General features: G+C 43.0%; 1 protein-coding gene across 1 annotated transcript in view; it reads left to right on the forward strand.

Annotated features, from left to right (window-relative positions):
- CDH20 (cadherin 20) overlaps window positions 1-15,462 on the forward strand; it is a 120,888-nt gene that overhangs the window by 78,503 nt on the left and 26,923 nt on the right. Inside the window, exons 2-4 of the mRNA XM_054815687.1 lie at window positions 3,708-4,074; window positions 10,799-11,093; window positions 12,781-12,900. Of these exons, the coding sequence (XP_054671662.1) occupies window positions 3,832-4,074; window positions 10,799-11,093; window positions 12,781-12,900 (658 nt within the window). The 5' untranslated portion in view covers window positions 3,708-3,831. The remainder of the gene's footprint in view (window positions 1-3,707; window positions 4,075-10,798; window positions 11,094-12,780; window positions 12,901-15,462) is intronic.

Consider the following 15,462-nt stretch of genomic DNA (forward strand, 5'->3'; position numbering starts at 1 on the left):
TACCGCACAATTCAAACCCTAAATGTGAGCGACTTTTATGCTGCTGAGAAATACTTTGCTTGACCAGTAGACCTTGCAGATCCAGAGGCCAATAATACAGGCCTGGGGCTGGTGAAGCTGTGGGGAAAAAAAGCCCCAGAGACCAGCAGCACCTCAGGCTAGAAGTTAACAAAGATCTTTTTTGTTCTTTTAATACCAGCTAAGGACCTGAGACAGAAAAAAAAAAATCTCGTTCTCCTTCAGTCTCAGAGATAGAGAAACCATTCTTGATTAAATACTGTTATTAATAGTAGTAATTTGCCTTTAAGCAAGACACAAAATGTGATGAGTTTGAGCCTGCTGCTTGCTCACAGTTTTGGAAAGGCATGAAACACCGGAAACTCTGGTATTAACAAAAAAAAAAAATATCTGTGCTACCTCAACACTAGACCTTTCTTCCACTCCTATAAAAATATATGACCATGTCACTGCGGCATTAAATGGAGAAATTACTGGGACTCAGGGAAGGAATATCCTTTTACAAGACTTTATTTAATGGCAAGTTTTCTGATAGTTGCCATACCTCAGAATGAGATTGCATTGGGAATAGCAAATGCTCTTAAGGATGTTGCTCCTAGGGGCCACAGAGTTGCACACTGTTTTCAACAAAGGTTCCTCATGGAACTGCACTGTCATGCCGAGTGACATTCAAATGACAAAAGCTATTATCACAGAGATCCTGAAGCATTTATGTCCCTACTCTTGCCCTCTATTTCACTGCTTCTACTTACTTTGCTTTCTGCTGATATAACGGACATGTGCAGAAAAAGCATCCTGATGATCAGATTTCTTTTGCTATTTCCTCATTACAGGTATACTGGTAACTCTGCAAGTTTATTTAACCATGTCTCAATACTACCTTGCCTGAGCGCTGTTGATCTTTGTTGGCTGAACTTAATTGCAGGAGACATCTAGCACCATTAGTTTTGAATTTGTGGTTTGAGAGTTCACCTATAAACACAATTGTTGTTGCCACAGGAATTGGTCCATCATGTTGTATCACCTCTTTTGTCACATGAACAAAAATGTAACTGATTTGTACAGTAGATGGAATTTCTTAAAGTAAAGACTCCAGGCAGGACCTTAGCCGCTGGATCATAGCCTGCCTCCACTTTCCCTTCCTGTCACACAGCAGAGGCAGTGCTGGGTTCCCCCAAATCATGTTGAGGGGTGGTGGGAGGCCTTTCCCCACATTTACTCACCAGTAAAACATGGGTGGTCAATAATGTCCCCCTGACTTTGCTAGAAAAAAACTTGGTGTTGACAACATGCCAAGAGCAAGGTGGAGGTACCTATTACGTGAAGAGGACTTCAGCCTCCTTTCCCCAGTGCAAATGTACATTGGCTATTGGGAGCTAAGGACTGACCGGGGAGAGAGAGGCAAGCCCTGTACGCACAGCTCTTGGACTTCTCTAACTGTGGGTATCCAGCAAGCTGAGCCTCGTCCCTGCCTCTCACAAACAGCTGCCAGCTTCTTCATGAAGTGACAGACACACAGAGATTACTGTGGTCCTTCCGGGCTTGTACTGCTTAGATAAATCCCCATTCTTTGCCTTTGCAGACAATAAGCCCTAGCACATTACACAGCCCATGTCTAAACAACCAGCAGTTCTGCACATTGCTCTGCTTAGAAGAGATTTATCATGTTCTGTGTTTACAGTTTGTCCTTTCTTTGTTGTATCTATTGAGCCTTAGGTTGCAAACTTTTCAAGGTAAAGGGCCTGTTATGTTAGTTGTTTGCTATGCTTCACAACTGTATAGACTAGCAGCACTATGTAGGCGTATTCCTTCTGAGCTTTATACTTGGAAACATTATTTTGTGCAGAAATTAGTCTAAGATAGATAGTTACTTTGTCTTTACTTCCCCTGTGGACATCTATTCCAGACTTAAGCTGCCTTTTTCAGATTTCAGCCAACTTTTGGATTAAATTTTGAATTTCTGTTTCAGTAGACTTCTAAGTGTACCCAGTCCTCCAGTTGTACCAGCTTGGTTGCTGGGGATTTTTCAAACACTCTCTTCTTCTCTGTTGAAAACATTGCATTGTATGTCTTCACTTTAAAATATTATCACGCAACTCTTTAAAATCTTTTTTATGATTTTGAAATCTTGCAAGGATTTCAATTAGAAATATTTGGCACACATCTCCTGCTACATTTTATTTCTACAGGATAATTAATTAAGCCTAAAGACTTACGTATAGAACTGCAGTAAAATGAAGTGTGAACTACTTGCTTAAGCCTCAGAGCCCCATACACCTTTCCTCATGAGTCTGTTTGTCCTGCAAAGAGAAAGAAGAGTTATTAAAAAGACCAGCAAAAATACTAGGCCTACAGAGGATGTACGGAGTATTTTGACAGAGTAACTTGAGTGCAGCACCACATCATTAAAGTCAGCAAAATGGTGAAGGAAAGGTTTGCTACAATCCACAGCCTGGAGTGAGGTCACCAACTAAACTGACTTCATGACAACAAAAGATCCTAGACTGATGAGAAAGTGTCCTCTGACAGAGGTCAGCATTCCTCTGCCTAAACGAGTCTTTCAGGCTTGTGGAGGATAAAATGTGTTAGCTTGACTTGCTTGGGCATATCACACAATAGCATGTGACCATCAGCACTGTGAAACCTTTTGTGGGTTATAAAATGATTAACTGACCATTCAAATTCTAGAAATGTTGCATTCATAGCAGCAATCAGCTCCTCAGAGAGGAGGCAGCAGAGTGTGAAACCTGAATTCAAGCAATGGGGAGGCTGAAAGAATAATTAAAATTAGAAATAACTTAGAGCTGCTAGAAATTATATTCAAGGTTTGCAGTATAGCAATAATATCTATATTTATTGACGTGGTTCAGCCCCAGCCGAGCCCCACGCACCGCTCACTCACCCCTCTCCCGGCAGGATGGGGAGGAGAATGGGAAAACAAAGGCAAAGCCCCATGGGTTGGGGTAAGGGCAGGTTACTGGGATGGCAAGGCAGAGGGAAACAACAACAGTACTGATAACGGAATATACAAAACGGGTGATAACAGAAAGCGACTTACTGACCTGATGACCGACCAGATGCTCAGCCCACACTCAGCTCGTCCCGGAGCCACGCCGAACCCACCCCTCCCTGCCTGGCCCCCTTTTATGGGAAGCATGACCTCACATGGTATGGAATAGCCCCTGGCCAGCTTGGCTCACCTGTCCTGGCTCCTGGTGAAAATTAACTCTATCCTAGCCAGGATGTTTATGTAGATGTGTGTGCATGCACGTGTGTGCAATGACAATGACATAGTTTCCAAACAGAAAGACAATTGTCAAAAAGTGTTCACCAGCTATTACAATTTTCCAGAGTGAACTGTTTTTAAATATTCTCTGAGGACTTCTGGTCATAAATATTTCTAGAGAGTATGCACTTAACTCATGCCAATCAATACCATAAAGCAACACTACAGCTAAGTTAGCGAAGTAGAGAACTCTTACTTATTGACTAAAACCTGATGATTCTTGTATCTAAGGCTCCAGTTCTGCAGCTTATATGGTAATAGTATTCCTAGTTTCAGAAGGTGTGCATGCTGATATTATATTTTTATATATACGACTAAATATTTTATAGCCTATTTGCCTATTGAGGAAACTTCTACCTTGGGGAAAAAAACATCCTCTTACGAATTTTCTTTAACTTTACAGGAGACTGCCTTTCTCAGAACCAGGATCTCTCTTGGACATTTCAAAGGACTACACACAGGACCTACTTTCTTCTCAAGGGACCTAAGATACTGTGTTTGACTTTTAAGTCAGCCCTAGTATACGGATGTGGACTTCAGGTAGAATGAGCAATGCAAAGAACTTGCTTGGACTTGGCGTCTCCTTGTATTTTTGGGGACTGATGGACCTTACTACAACTGTGCTGTCAGGAAGTGCCAGACCCCTCACTGAAGGACAAGAAGACAACCTGTCAGACAAGCTGCATCAGCGTATGAAGCGGAGCTGGGTATGGAACCAGTTCTTCGTTCTGGAAGAGTACACTGGAACTGACCCTCTCTACGTTGGGAAGGTAAGACCCGCACCAGGAGGATATCTGGCAGAGTGTCTGTGTATCTGCAGGCCGTGGTGAAGCACGGGAAGTTTCCCTAAGTGCCTTTACCTTCTTTCTGGCAGTAAATTTATCTGCATTAATTTCACTTCTGCTTCCAAGAGCTTTTGACCAGTGTCACCTTCGTTTGGGAAGAATTTCTGTTTCAAGGGGTTGTCAATATTTTTGCCTATTTCAAAGAGATCTGCTGCATCAATCATCATCTGTAATTGAGGTAGTGTTAAGAAATCTGCAGTGATCTTTCCAGGGACTCCTACAATGTCAAGGCAAAGCAAGGTTATATTGACATATGGGGATTAGGAAAGAAAGGGAGAGTTTGTGATCATCTTTCTGTCTGTGATCAAGTCAGCTGGAAGCTGAAACTCACAATCAAATTAAATAGCCAGTTTCTCTTGAAAACTGACATTTCAGTTTTTGTTTTCAGCAAATCTCTAGGGTCAGAGTATCTTCTTGCTTACCACAGCTTGACTGCAAGTTAGTTCTGTGGAGTACAGAGAAGTTGCTCCAGATCTAGAAGGGTAGAAGGACAGCTCATTAAATCCAACCATGAAGGGTCCTATTTTTGGATCCCTTATAGCCCAAGAACCTACATATCAGTAGAGATATGTGTAAAATGGATGCCAAAGCTCACCCCATCTACTTGGTAGTATTTTGCATTCACTTTTCTGTAGCTCCTTGAGGAACAAGCTGATGGAAATCAGACCAGTGATGCCTGCCATCACAATCTGCCTCACTATAACCATTCTCCTTTTTCTGTTTTCTGAGTGTTTTTAAAAACACTGAATTGTTTAAAGTATTGACCCTCTTATTCAAAGAGTTATGGTCAGCACCAACTTTTCTTCTAGTCTACACCAAGGTCAAAAATCTGGAAAAAGTGGGGAGGGGGAGAGTTAGTGTGCTTAAGTGAACAATACGATTAAGATTTTACATGACTAGAATATCAGATACCGCTATGATGAGTGCAGACTACATATAGGTAGATGTGAAAAATTAAGAATGAAGAAAGGATGTCAGAAAACAATTCCTTCAGATTTCATTGGTTATGTTTACATGATCAAGTCTCCTTCTTTCCTTCCAAGCTATTCATCTGCAGAAAAAAAAAAGAAAAAAAACATATCCCAAGGCCCATTTTGGACTTGTATTTATCATTCTACAACCCCATAGAGCTAAACTGTGCCCTCAGTCACACCAGTATAAATCAAAATGAATGCACAGGCTTCAAAAGACCTCCTCCTGATTTGTCCCTGTGTGACTGACAGCAAGATGTGCTCTCCTTCCTCCAACAGCAATGGCATTACTAGCAATTGCTGCCAAATGAGACCTCATTAGTCTTCATTCATCTCTGCACCTAGCTTTTCAGCTCTTGATATCTCTATTGACTAAAGAAATTAATATTTGTTTTTATGCAATTCCCAGCTTTGGAACAAGGGCCAGACATATTATTTCACATACTCAACTTCATCCGAAATGACTCCAGACGTGCACTGTGAGCTGAATTTTAGCTAAAACAAGTACTGGAAGAAACCAACTCATCTTTGTTTTAGACTTGATTGAGTCATTAGGAGCACAAAAACTTGGCACGATCAGCAGTACTCTTGAGCTCGCTACCGCTCAGCTCTGCTGAACCAGGGGAAACAGAGGTGACTCTTCATGGTCTGTGTCCACCACACAAAGGCCCAAGCTGCCGTGAGGGAGCTCTCTCCAGGACCGCCTACGCCATGGCTGTCTTAGCATAGGGGTGCGTAAGGGCTAATTAGTTCCCACGGTTAACAGGGCCAATTAGCCCCATGCACTGCTGAGCTGACATGGCTGATGTCTCTGAAGAGACATCTTCCTAACTCTGCATTGCTCTGTGTAGACCAGACACCAGGGAACTCTGCTGCCAAAATGGGCCTCGAGGGGTCAAACATTTCATCTTCTCCCATCCCTGAACTGGGTGCAGAGCAGCCAGCCAAGCAGTGGGATGAAAGCAGTGGGGGCTGCCGCCAGGGAGAGGCTTCCCCTCGTCTCGTACAGCCAAAGGCACAGGCCCTTGGCAGAAGCTGCAGCCCACCATGATTCGTTGCCCCACCTGCATTCATGCTGCCTGTGTCTTAGGGATCCTTAGGAAAGGGGTCAACAGGGAATAGACTGTGGGCTGAATTAATTGTTCTGGCAGGCCAGAAATTTTTCAGCCCAAGTCACCCCAGGCCGACTCAGAAATAGGTCTGGAAGGGCTTGCAGAGAGGAGGGCAGAGGTGCAGAAGGACTCCCAGCCTACTGCTCGTGGCCAGCACCAGCCCTCCAAACAGCCCTGGGTCCCACGCCTGGCCAGGCAGAGCCTCTTCTAACTGATACCACCCACGACACCCTGAAACATCCAGCTAGCCAGGCCTTGCTTTTATCTGTCTGCTCTCTCCAAGCCTGTATCAGAAAGACTGCACAGCATAGATCCAGTTGTATTTACTTTATAGTCTAAGGGCTTCCCATAAGAGAGGGGCTCTTCTGATGCTATTGTACAGCTGTTTCTGGCTAGCTAGGTATGACTGAAGCAACCCAAAAAGCACTTTGACTTGAACCATAGGTCCAGGCTTGCCAAATATTATTTTCAAGGCTGCTATGAAAAATGTATTTTGCTACATAACTGTAAGGCAAGTTGCAAAATATCTTCTGGACAGGGAAATGAAAAGAAACTTCTTGACGTGAAGTCAGTACAATTTTTGCTTTTCTCCAGTGCTCATGATCCTAATTTAAAGTATTTTAGCTTCAAAGGGTCCCTGGTCCTGTCACGGATAAATACAAGGCTCCAACTTACCTAGAGGTTGCCATTATTGCCTAATAAGATGAACGAGGGGAACCAAAGCTCCCACGTTTGCTACAGCAGGTATTTTCCACATTCATCCAGCAGCCTAAACTGTGTCAGTAATTGAACTGGGGACAGACTTCACCACTTTGCTGTGTCGGAGACTCCCTAACCCTGTTTCAAAGGAAAGAGGCATTTGAACCACAGCAGCTGAATGAGTGAATAAAATGCATCCTTTCTACAGACTATCACTGCAAATCAACCAAACTCACTCGCACATCCTCACAAAAATCCCCTGCAGGTGCTACCTCCCTGGAGGCAGAGAAGGGGGACCACGTCAAGGATGGAGTCACAGCCCGGTGAGTGGAGCTGCACGAGTCCTCCCCTGAGGTGCCCTCGGCAGCACCACTCTCTTCCACGTGCCCTTTGCAGGGAAACGTGTCGTTCAGATGCAGATGTAGCCTCCTTAATCTTTTGTACTATCCTCATCAAAAGCAGCAACCCAGGTTGACACAGTTAACAATTTCTCAGGAGTTATCGGCTTTATTCCTCCCATAGTCCATTCTTTAATATGGAAGAGAAAGTACAAATGAATTCCTCCTACTTCTGTGTCAGCCGCATAGCAGCACAATTTATTGCACCACCCATAAACCAGAAGCAACTTAAAACTTGATCACCTTTCTACCGCAGTGACCTCTGCATACACCCCAAACTGATAATGGGTTTGGTGTGAGCAATGGTGTGAGCTTCGGTCCCTTCAGACACCAAATTCTTTCAGATTTATTGCAGTCTGGAAGTATTAGGTCTTTTATGCTCTTTTTTGCTTTGTCTAGAAAGAGCAGGTTATTCGAGAAGCTGCAGAAGTGCTGCTAGCATTTCTTACTGCCTAGCCTTGGTTGAGACCCAATGTTTTTAACAAATCACAGTTAGACAGAGATCCTCTTGTACTCCCAATTTCTTATTAGCGTGCCATGTTCATTCCTTGTTTGCTCCCTACACAACTGCATTCATTCCAAATAGGGCTCTGGACAGAAGGTGTAATTTAACCCATGAGTTCAATTCAGTATCTTCCTCTAAGTCTTTTGAACTTTCCCAAACACCTTCTGCTATTTTAAAAGATGCTTTCTTTTTTCTTTTTTCTTTTTTCTTTCTCTTTTTCTTTTTTCTTTTTCTTTTTTCTTCTTTCTCTTTCCCTTTTTCTTCTTTTTCTTTTTCTTTTCCTTTCCTTTTCCCTTTCTCTTTCCCTTTCCCCTTCCTCTTCCTCTTCCTCCTCCTTTTCTCCTTTTCTCCTTTTCTCCTTTTCTCCTTTTCTCCTTTTCTCCTTTTCTCCTTTTTTCTTTCTTTTCCATTTTTCTTTGCCTTTGCCCTTTCTTTGACTTTGAATTCGACTTTGACTTCTTCTTTCTTTTTCTTTCCTTTTTCTTATTTAACAAGGACTTGTTGATGTTCCAAAGCACATTTTCTTCCATCAGGCACAGCTCTAATTCCCCAATCACGTCTAACATCTGTATCTGTCTCAGCAGCTGCATTCTCTCACTGACGCACTGATGCACTAAAACAAATGCCCAAGATGTAGCTTAGTGGTTCTGAATCAATTTGAAAAGCTATAATAGTGTCCTCCTTCTGGAAGCATCCTGTTTACTAGCTCCTACAGTGATAATCTCTGAGTTATGGGTGTTTAGGGTAAATAATGACAGCCACTGTCTTTTTTCAAATTAATCACAAGATGGTGTTTGCTGAAGATACGCCACTTTGCAGTCCTGGCACCTGCGTGTGAATTAGTACACATGGCAGTCATCTAAATTTGTCTGTTTGCCACTGCCAAATTTTTCTGGGCTTATTCTTCCTCCATTTAGCTGACACATCACCTGAGAGCTGCCAGCATTCCTCCGAAGGACCGATGTCTCTCAGATGCAGTAGTCCCTGCAGAGACCAGTGGCAAAGTGATGCAATGAAATACCAGTGACCTGGCACGGCAGCTGTCACAATCTGCGCCTTCAGCTCTTGCAGCCCCTTTGCAGTGCTGCTGCCCTTAACGCTCGGTGCCCCAGCAGTCATTAAGAGCCGATGGGCCGCCTACATACAGACCTGTCTGCGGGGTGGGGTGTGCCGTACAAAACCATATAGGTCCCATCTCAGCTGAAATCAGTCTTACCCTAAAAACAGGAGTAGGCCCAAGTTTTGCGTAGGTCATGTGCTGCACTCTGAGGGGCTAGCAAGGAAAACAACCTCCAGAGAATGAGTATCTTCCAACCAGACTCTTCACTGGGGAAAATGGTCTTTCAGTTCCCAATTCAATGGCTCCATGTATCCTAAAACAGCTGAAGAGCTGGTCCACTGGTATTAGAAAAGCTTAGGTCAGATAATCCAATTTGTCCGCATCCCTATAAAACTTCTTCCTATGTGATAAGTTATTGTACGGTTTTCAGCGTGCTTTTAAATAGCTCAGAGGTGAGATTTCTTCTCTCCTTTTTTCTTCAGAGAATAGCCTGTAATCAAATGTATCAAGTTTGACTTCTGCTTTTCCACACAAATTATCCATTTATATTTGGATTCTTTCTTCAAATCCTACCAATCCTGTGTTCATATATTCAGGTTATTATTCCAAGATTTTTCTCTCCAGTACAAATATTTACCTCTGTTTGGCCCCATCCTCCACAATTATTCCCATATGTCCTTTGAGCTCACCAAAGCATTAAACACACACTTAATTCTGACCACATTTCTTGAGATAATTAGCTCATATATGCATTTTAAAACGTGCTTAACTGAATCCAGCCCACTTCAAACACTTTTCTTTATTATTTATCTGGTTTTTATTCATGTCTCAAAATGATAATCACACTGGAAAACAGTATTCACACCTGAACCATTCTCAAAAATCCCATTTTGATTATTGCACCTCAAGTCTATTGCCTTCCTGTCTTTTGGGACTGAACCAATACCATCTCTGGGCATTTGTCTTCATGCTTTGTTCCTCAAAAGCAGGGAAGTTTGAGCATACTGTTAAGCATCTTCATAGTGTGAGTGAAATTAAGTGATTTGTTTGTCTTTTGATAGTCATTCCCATATTTCATGGGAACCAGGTGTTTAACAGAATGGTAGTCCCCAGGATGATTTGTTTCTCTGTTTTAGGTGATAATTAGCACTGCATTTACTTTTCTTCTGTTCTGTTGCATTCACAGCTATCTGTGGCTGCTCAGAACTAATTAGCAGTCATGCAATAAATCCATTTCCTAATTCCCTAGAAAATCTGGAATGCCTCTCATCTCTACAGCCTGCCATGGCTTACCTTACGTACTGTTCAACAATAATTCTTTCCTGAAAATGTAAGGACCCAGCCTAATTTTTTTTTTTCTTTTTTGGGGTGGGGGGGCGGGGGGGAATATTTCTGAATCATGACAGATACTGAGTAGCTCTCCCATCCTGCTTTCCCCTTGATCCCAGATTTGCCTTATCTGCCCCAGCATCATGCTACCTCTGGAATATATGACTCCTCTTAAGCCATGTGAGCAAGCACAGTCTGCAGCTTTGCTGACCTCACCTTATCCCAGGCCTGGCAGTGAGTCCTTCTCAACGGTCATTGCAACCAGGCAAAAGATAATTATTGTGTTGAGTGAGATTTCAAAAAGGCACAAGGCCTGTTCTTGTTTGGGTGTCTCTGCCTTTTCTTCTGGCACAGCTGTGGGTGCAGAAATGGGAAGACAGGAGAGGGGTTTTAATTGCAACTCTGTGATACAGACTTTACTGAGTATCTGCCTTTTTCAGCAAAACAAGTTCATTAAAACCAGCTTGTGAGTCCCAACAGTGAGACCAAATTGCTTAGGATGCTCACATGCTTAGTGTCTCTCAGCAGCTGCTTGCCCAGCTCATGGTCTAATTGAATCCTCTTCCTTTCCGCAGCTCCACTCTGACATGGACAGGGGCGATGGTTCGATCAAATACATCCTCTCGGGAGAGGGAGCTGGCATTGTTTTTACAATTGATGATACCACAGGGGACATTCATGCCATTCAGCGACTGGACCGGGAAGAAAGGTCACAGTACACCCTGAGGGCACAGGCTCTGGACAGGCGAACGGGTCGGCCAATGGAACCGGAGTCAGAGTTCATCATCAAAATCCAAGACATCAATGACAATGAACCCAAGTTCCTGGACGGACCTTACGTAGCCTCTGTTCCAGAAATGTCACCTGTGGGTAAGGCAGATTTTGTGGAGTCCCTTCCCCCTGTAAGCAAATTGGAGACGGTCATTAAATGTAAATTCCCTGACTTCTTGGATTCAGCTTTTGCCTCTTGCGCAGGAGCTGCAGGGCAGGAGAGCTTCCCGCAGGGTGCCTGACTGCCGCAGAAGAGGGATAGCAGGCTTTACACCACCATCAGCTGGGCCCCTCTGAAAAAAAACATGCCGAGGGAAGCAGGAGAGCTGAAAAAAGGTGTAATTCGAACATGCCACCCTAAGACAACTTGCAGTAACGTAGTGCCCCTTCCCTCCTGCCGTCAGATGGTAGCAACAGTGATGCCCATTAGACATCCATTATCATCCAGAATACAACACAAGTCTAGGAACCTATTCTGGTTCATACTGAGAGCTGAAATACTGTCCAGGAGACCTTGAAATCACGGAGACATGACAACAATTATTACCAGCTTTGTTCCTTCTAATCTGTTTAAATCTGCAAGGAACACAGTTCAGTGGATCCCATTTGCTCTCCACCTTGAGGGAGTGGGATCATGTCAAAGACAGTTCTGTTACTGCAATGGAGCCAGAAGACATACAGCAGCTTTCCTATATACAGAAGTCAGGAGAAATGATTTCCATATAACTAATCCAACAGTCACATAAAATACTGTTTTCCTGTACTTTTGTCTGTCTTTGGAGATGCTTATTGCTTTTGGGTCTGTGACATCACTACAAAGATAGTACCATATAAATCACATGTCCTGAAGTTATAGATATGCTTCAACTTCTCATTCTTCAATATTATGTCAACATAAAGCTAGAGACAAGCATCAAATACAAAAGTTCTGTTCAGAAATAATATTTCTTAATGGTAACGGCTAGCTTGAATTCGGATTTATTTTCCAGCTAGTATCTAGTAACACTAGATTTGTTTCTAACTTAAGACATTATGTACAAGGCTAGATACATTCATAAAGGCATTGTCTGACATTTTAAGGAGTCAAAACTCACATATATTTCAAACAGTTATGCCTTACCTTCTCCTTGTTCTTGATAAATTACATCACCTCCAAGCCATTATTAGCTTCAGAGGAAGCAGACCTTGAAAACCAATTGAAGAAAAGAAATACATATGCATCTGTGCAGGTTCCAAAAGGCACTTCAGCAGGGTATAATCTCTAGGCCATGCAATGTAAATTGCAATCCCACAGAGAGATTATCTCAGACATACAATCCTTCATGCTCGCTATTTGTGTACAATTTTCATCCCTTAGTCAACATACAGTGTCCATGGGCCCGCTGCAGCAATTCGTGATTTATGTCAGCATAGCTATAGATCTTATCTGAGCTGCCTTTAAGTAACATTTAATATCAAGAAAAGGGGAAAAGAAGCAAGCAGTATATAACTGCCAGCTCTCTGCAAACCATAATGAAGTACTGTTAGATCAGCAATTCTGTAACAGTGGTCCATAGAGTACTTGCTCTTTTTTATCTTCTTATAGACGCATGATGAATTTATGCCTATTAATTCTTTTAGCGCTAATGAGATACAAGTATGAGCAGTAAGTACAAGTACCGTGAGCATCAAATGAAGAAGTTCAGTGTGGGAAAGCTCGTTAGGCATTTCTATTTATTTTGAACTGTGTACTTTTCATGCCAGCTTTTTATCTCACAAGGTCTCACCTGATGGGTTTTTTTGTCAGGCACCTCAGTTATCCAGGTGACAGCGACAGATGCTGATGACCCAACCTATGGGAACAGCGCAAGAGTAGTGTACAGTATTCTCCAAGGACAACCATATTTCTCTGTGGACTCTCGGACAGGTATGTTATTTCATCAGGGAATGAGGCAGTGTGAAAACCGAAAGAAAAAGTTTCAAGCAGAAAGAAACGGCAGTGTATCATGACTGTGGTGAGAGAAATGTATTTCTATGGCTTGGAGCCAAGATAGAGCAGCACTGTGCGAGGGTTGAAGCAAGGCTGTGGTAATGAGCTCCAGAAGAAGGACATGCTTTCTGCAGTGATACGTTCATCTGAATGACCATATTCTGCAGCTTGGGAGCTCCGCGAGTTTGGTTCTGTAAATATTCTTGTTGGCTTCTATCATTGCAACAATGTCTTCTTCAGCAGATCTAGTTGGTAACAAGGGTTAGTGGGGAAAAAAAAAAGCAATCTATGAACCAACAAGGACTGGAAAGTGCAGGCTAAAGGATGAAGTTATCTGGAGTAGTTTTACCTAAGGGCATTCTTGTTAATAACCTTAAATTTATCTATAGGACACTCGCTCTGTTTTGCTTGCTTGCTCTCCCCCTTTTCTGTGTATATCCAAGGTTTATATCCAAAAGAGGAATCTGACAGGTTTTGACAGTTTCTAAAGGGCGTTTGTAGTGCTAAGGTCAGAAACTCATGAGACAATAGTCACTGCTGAGCCCTAGGCGACAAAATAGAAAAAAACACTGCATAATCTACTTTTGAAAGTTAGCAGTTTATTGAGTAGGTGCTCTAGCCAAAGACAAACTTGTATGTGGCATGTTATTTCCTCTGCTCTTTGCAATATAAATAAAACAGTAATGTTCATTTTGTAATCAGGTTATCAACCACAGACAAATAAGGGCATAATTATAGATTTGCTAAGTACTGAATGATTTCTAAGAAAGCAAAGCAGCAATATTCAAGGTCAGATCTACTACAGATTTAATTGCTAGAGTGCAACTTAGAAGATAGGCCCTTAAGTTCAAAATCATGTCCTTGATTGGTATTTAACCCAGAAAGGATCTTTTTCTCCACTTATTAATTTCCTAGTCACTTAGACCTGCATATCCAGACACGTCCAGAGCAATCTCAGCCTTCGCGAGGGCACCCATTTAGGCTAAGCACAGTTGTGAGCCAGACACTGTTTCCCCATCACAGGCACAGAACTATGCAATTACAGCGCTCATGTTCTTCTAAAACAGAGCTAGAGCATAACCGATCACCAGGTCCTTTATACTGATGCGTAGTGATTAAAGCACCTAATAGTGGGCAACCCATTTCAATACACTCCTCTGCTGGAAGCACTTGGGGTCCTTATCCTTCACCTCCCGACACAACCTCCTGGTTCCTGAAGCATGCTCCTGTTCCTGTTCTGTCACTGGCCTCACAGATGTGGAACAAATGTATACGTGAAGGCACAACTTCAAAGGAAAGCTGACAGCCTCCTCCTTCTTTTTTTCCAGAATACTTTTACAGCTTGTCCATGATCATATTCCCCTAGAAGGTAAAAAATGTGGATTTAAATCCCCTCAGGCAGGGTAGGAAAAGGCCCCTGAGTCTCCCACTTCCCAAGAAACCATCTGGCTATTACAGAAAAGAAAGGACATCACCTCTGCTCTTTAATACTTTTTTTAAGAGAGTGAACTTCAGTCAGCTTGGTGAAAGAAATGGTACCAGCACCTTTATTTTGGAAGTCCTGAGGATCTGAGCCTCTCCCATAGCCCTAAGGAATGTTTTAAGGTTCATCACCATCCTCAGCATTTCCTTGCTGACCTGCCGTGTGCAGCAGCATCAGAGGCTCCCTGTTCAGCACGGCTGCTCCTCTGGGTCGCATTTGGAGGAACATGAGCCCCAACCTGGATCTGAGTCCTGGTGTCCTGGACTGGCCCTCCTCTAGGGACCAGAGACCCCAAAACCAGGCATGGCAGAGCCTGGCTTTTAGGCACTGATGTGGTTTTTTTTTTTAGATCTAGCCTGTTCTGTATTAAGGACAAGCCAAGAGTGGAAATTCCCTACAAAGTATTCATATATGGAGAAAATACTCCCCAAAATGCTAAGCATTTTCGTATCTTATTTATATCTGTGGGAGTTGAGGAACTACAGCACTTCATGGGAGTCACTCAACTTTGCAGTATGAGACTCTTAAGGATTCCACATAGCAAGATTAAAATAGCGCACTGTGAATTGTTCAGTACTGGTCACTATTTCTTTCCTTCTACATACAGTGATAATTGCCAATGCAATATCTTTTTACTGCTTTTTTATTAAACCCATACATTGTCTTTTTGCTAAAAATAAAGACTAAATGCAGATCACTCAAGCTAATAGTGTCCCGATGTGCAAGTATTGCACGTTGAGCCCTGCAACTGGGATGGTGCCTGGAGCTGACACATATTTGCCCCCACAGAGGAGGGCACCCCAAATGTGTCACGGCCCATGTCTAGAAAGGGCCATTAGTGCCCTAGAAAGCGTCCCCTGGCAGTACATCCCCTGGGCTGCATCACCAGCCACTGCTTCTCTCCTGCTAAGGGACCCTCGTGGAGCCGAGCAGCCTCTTGAGCAGTCACGTCGGGCAGGCGTGTTGCGAAGGAGCTAGCTGCCGGCATGCTGTGGGCAAGGAGATGCTGATGGCGT

This window comes from Grus americana, chromosome 2, assembly GCF_028858705.1.
Source record: "Grus americana isolate bGruAme1 chromosome 2, bGruAme1.mat, whole genome shotgun sequence".
Taxonomy (NCBI): Eukaryota; Metazoa; Chordata; class Aves; order Gruiformes; family Gruidae; genus Grus; species Grus americana.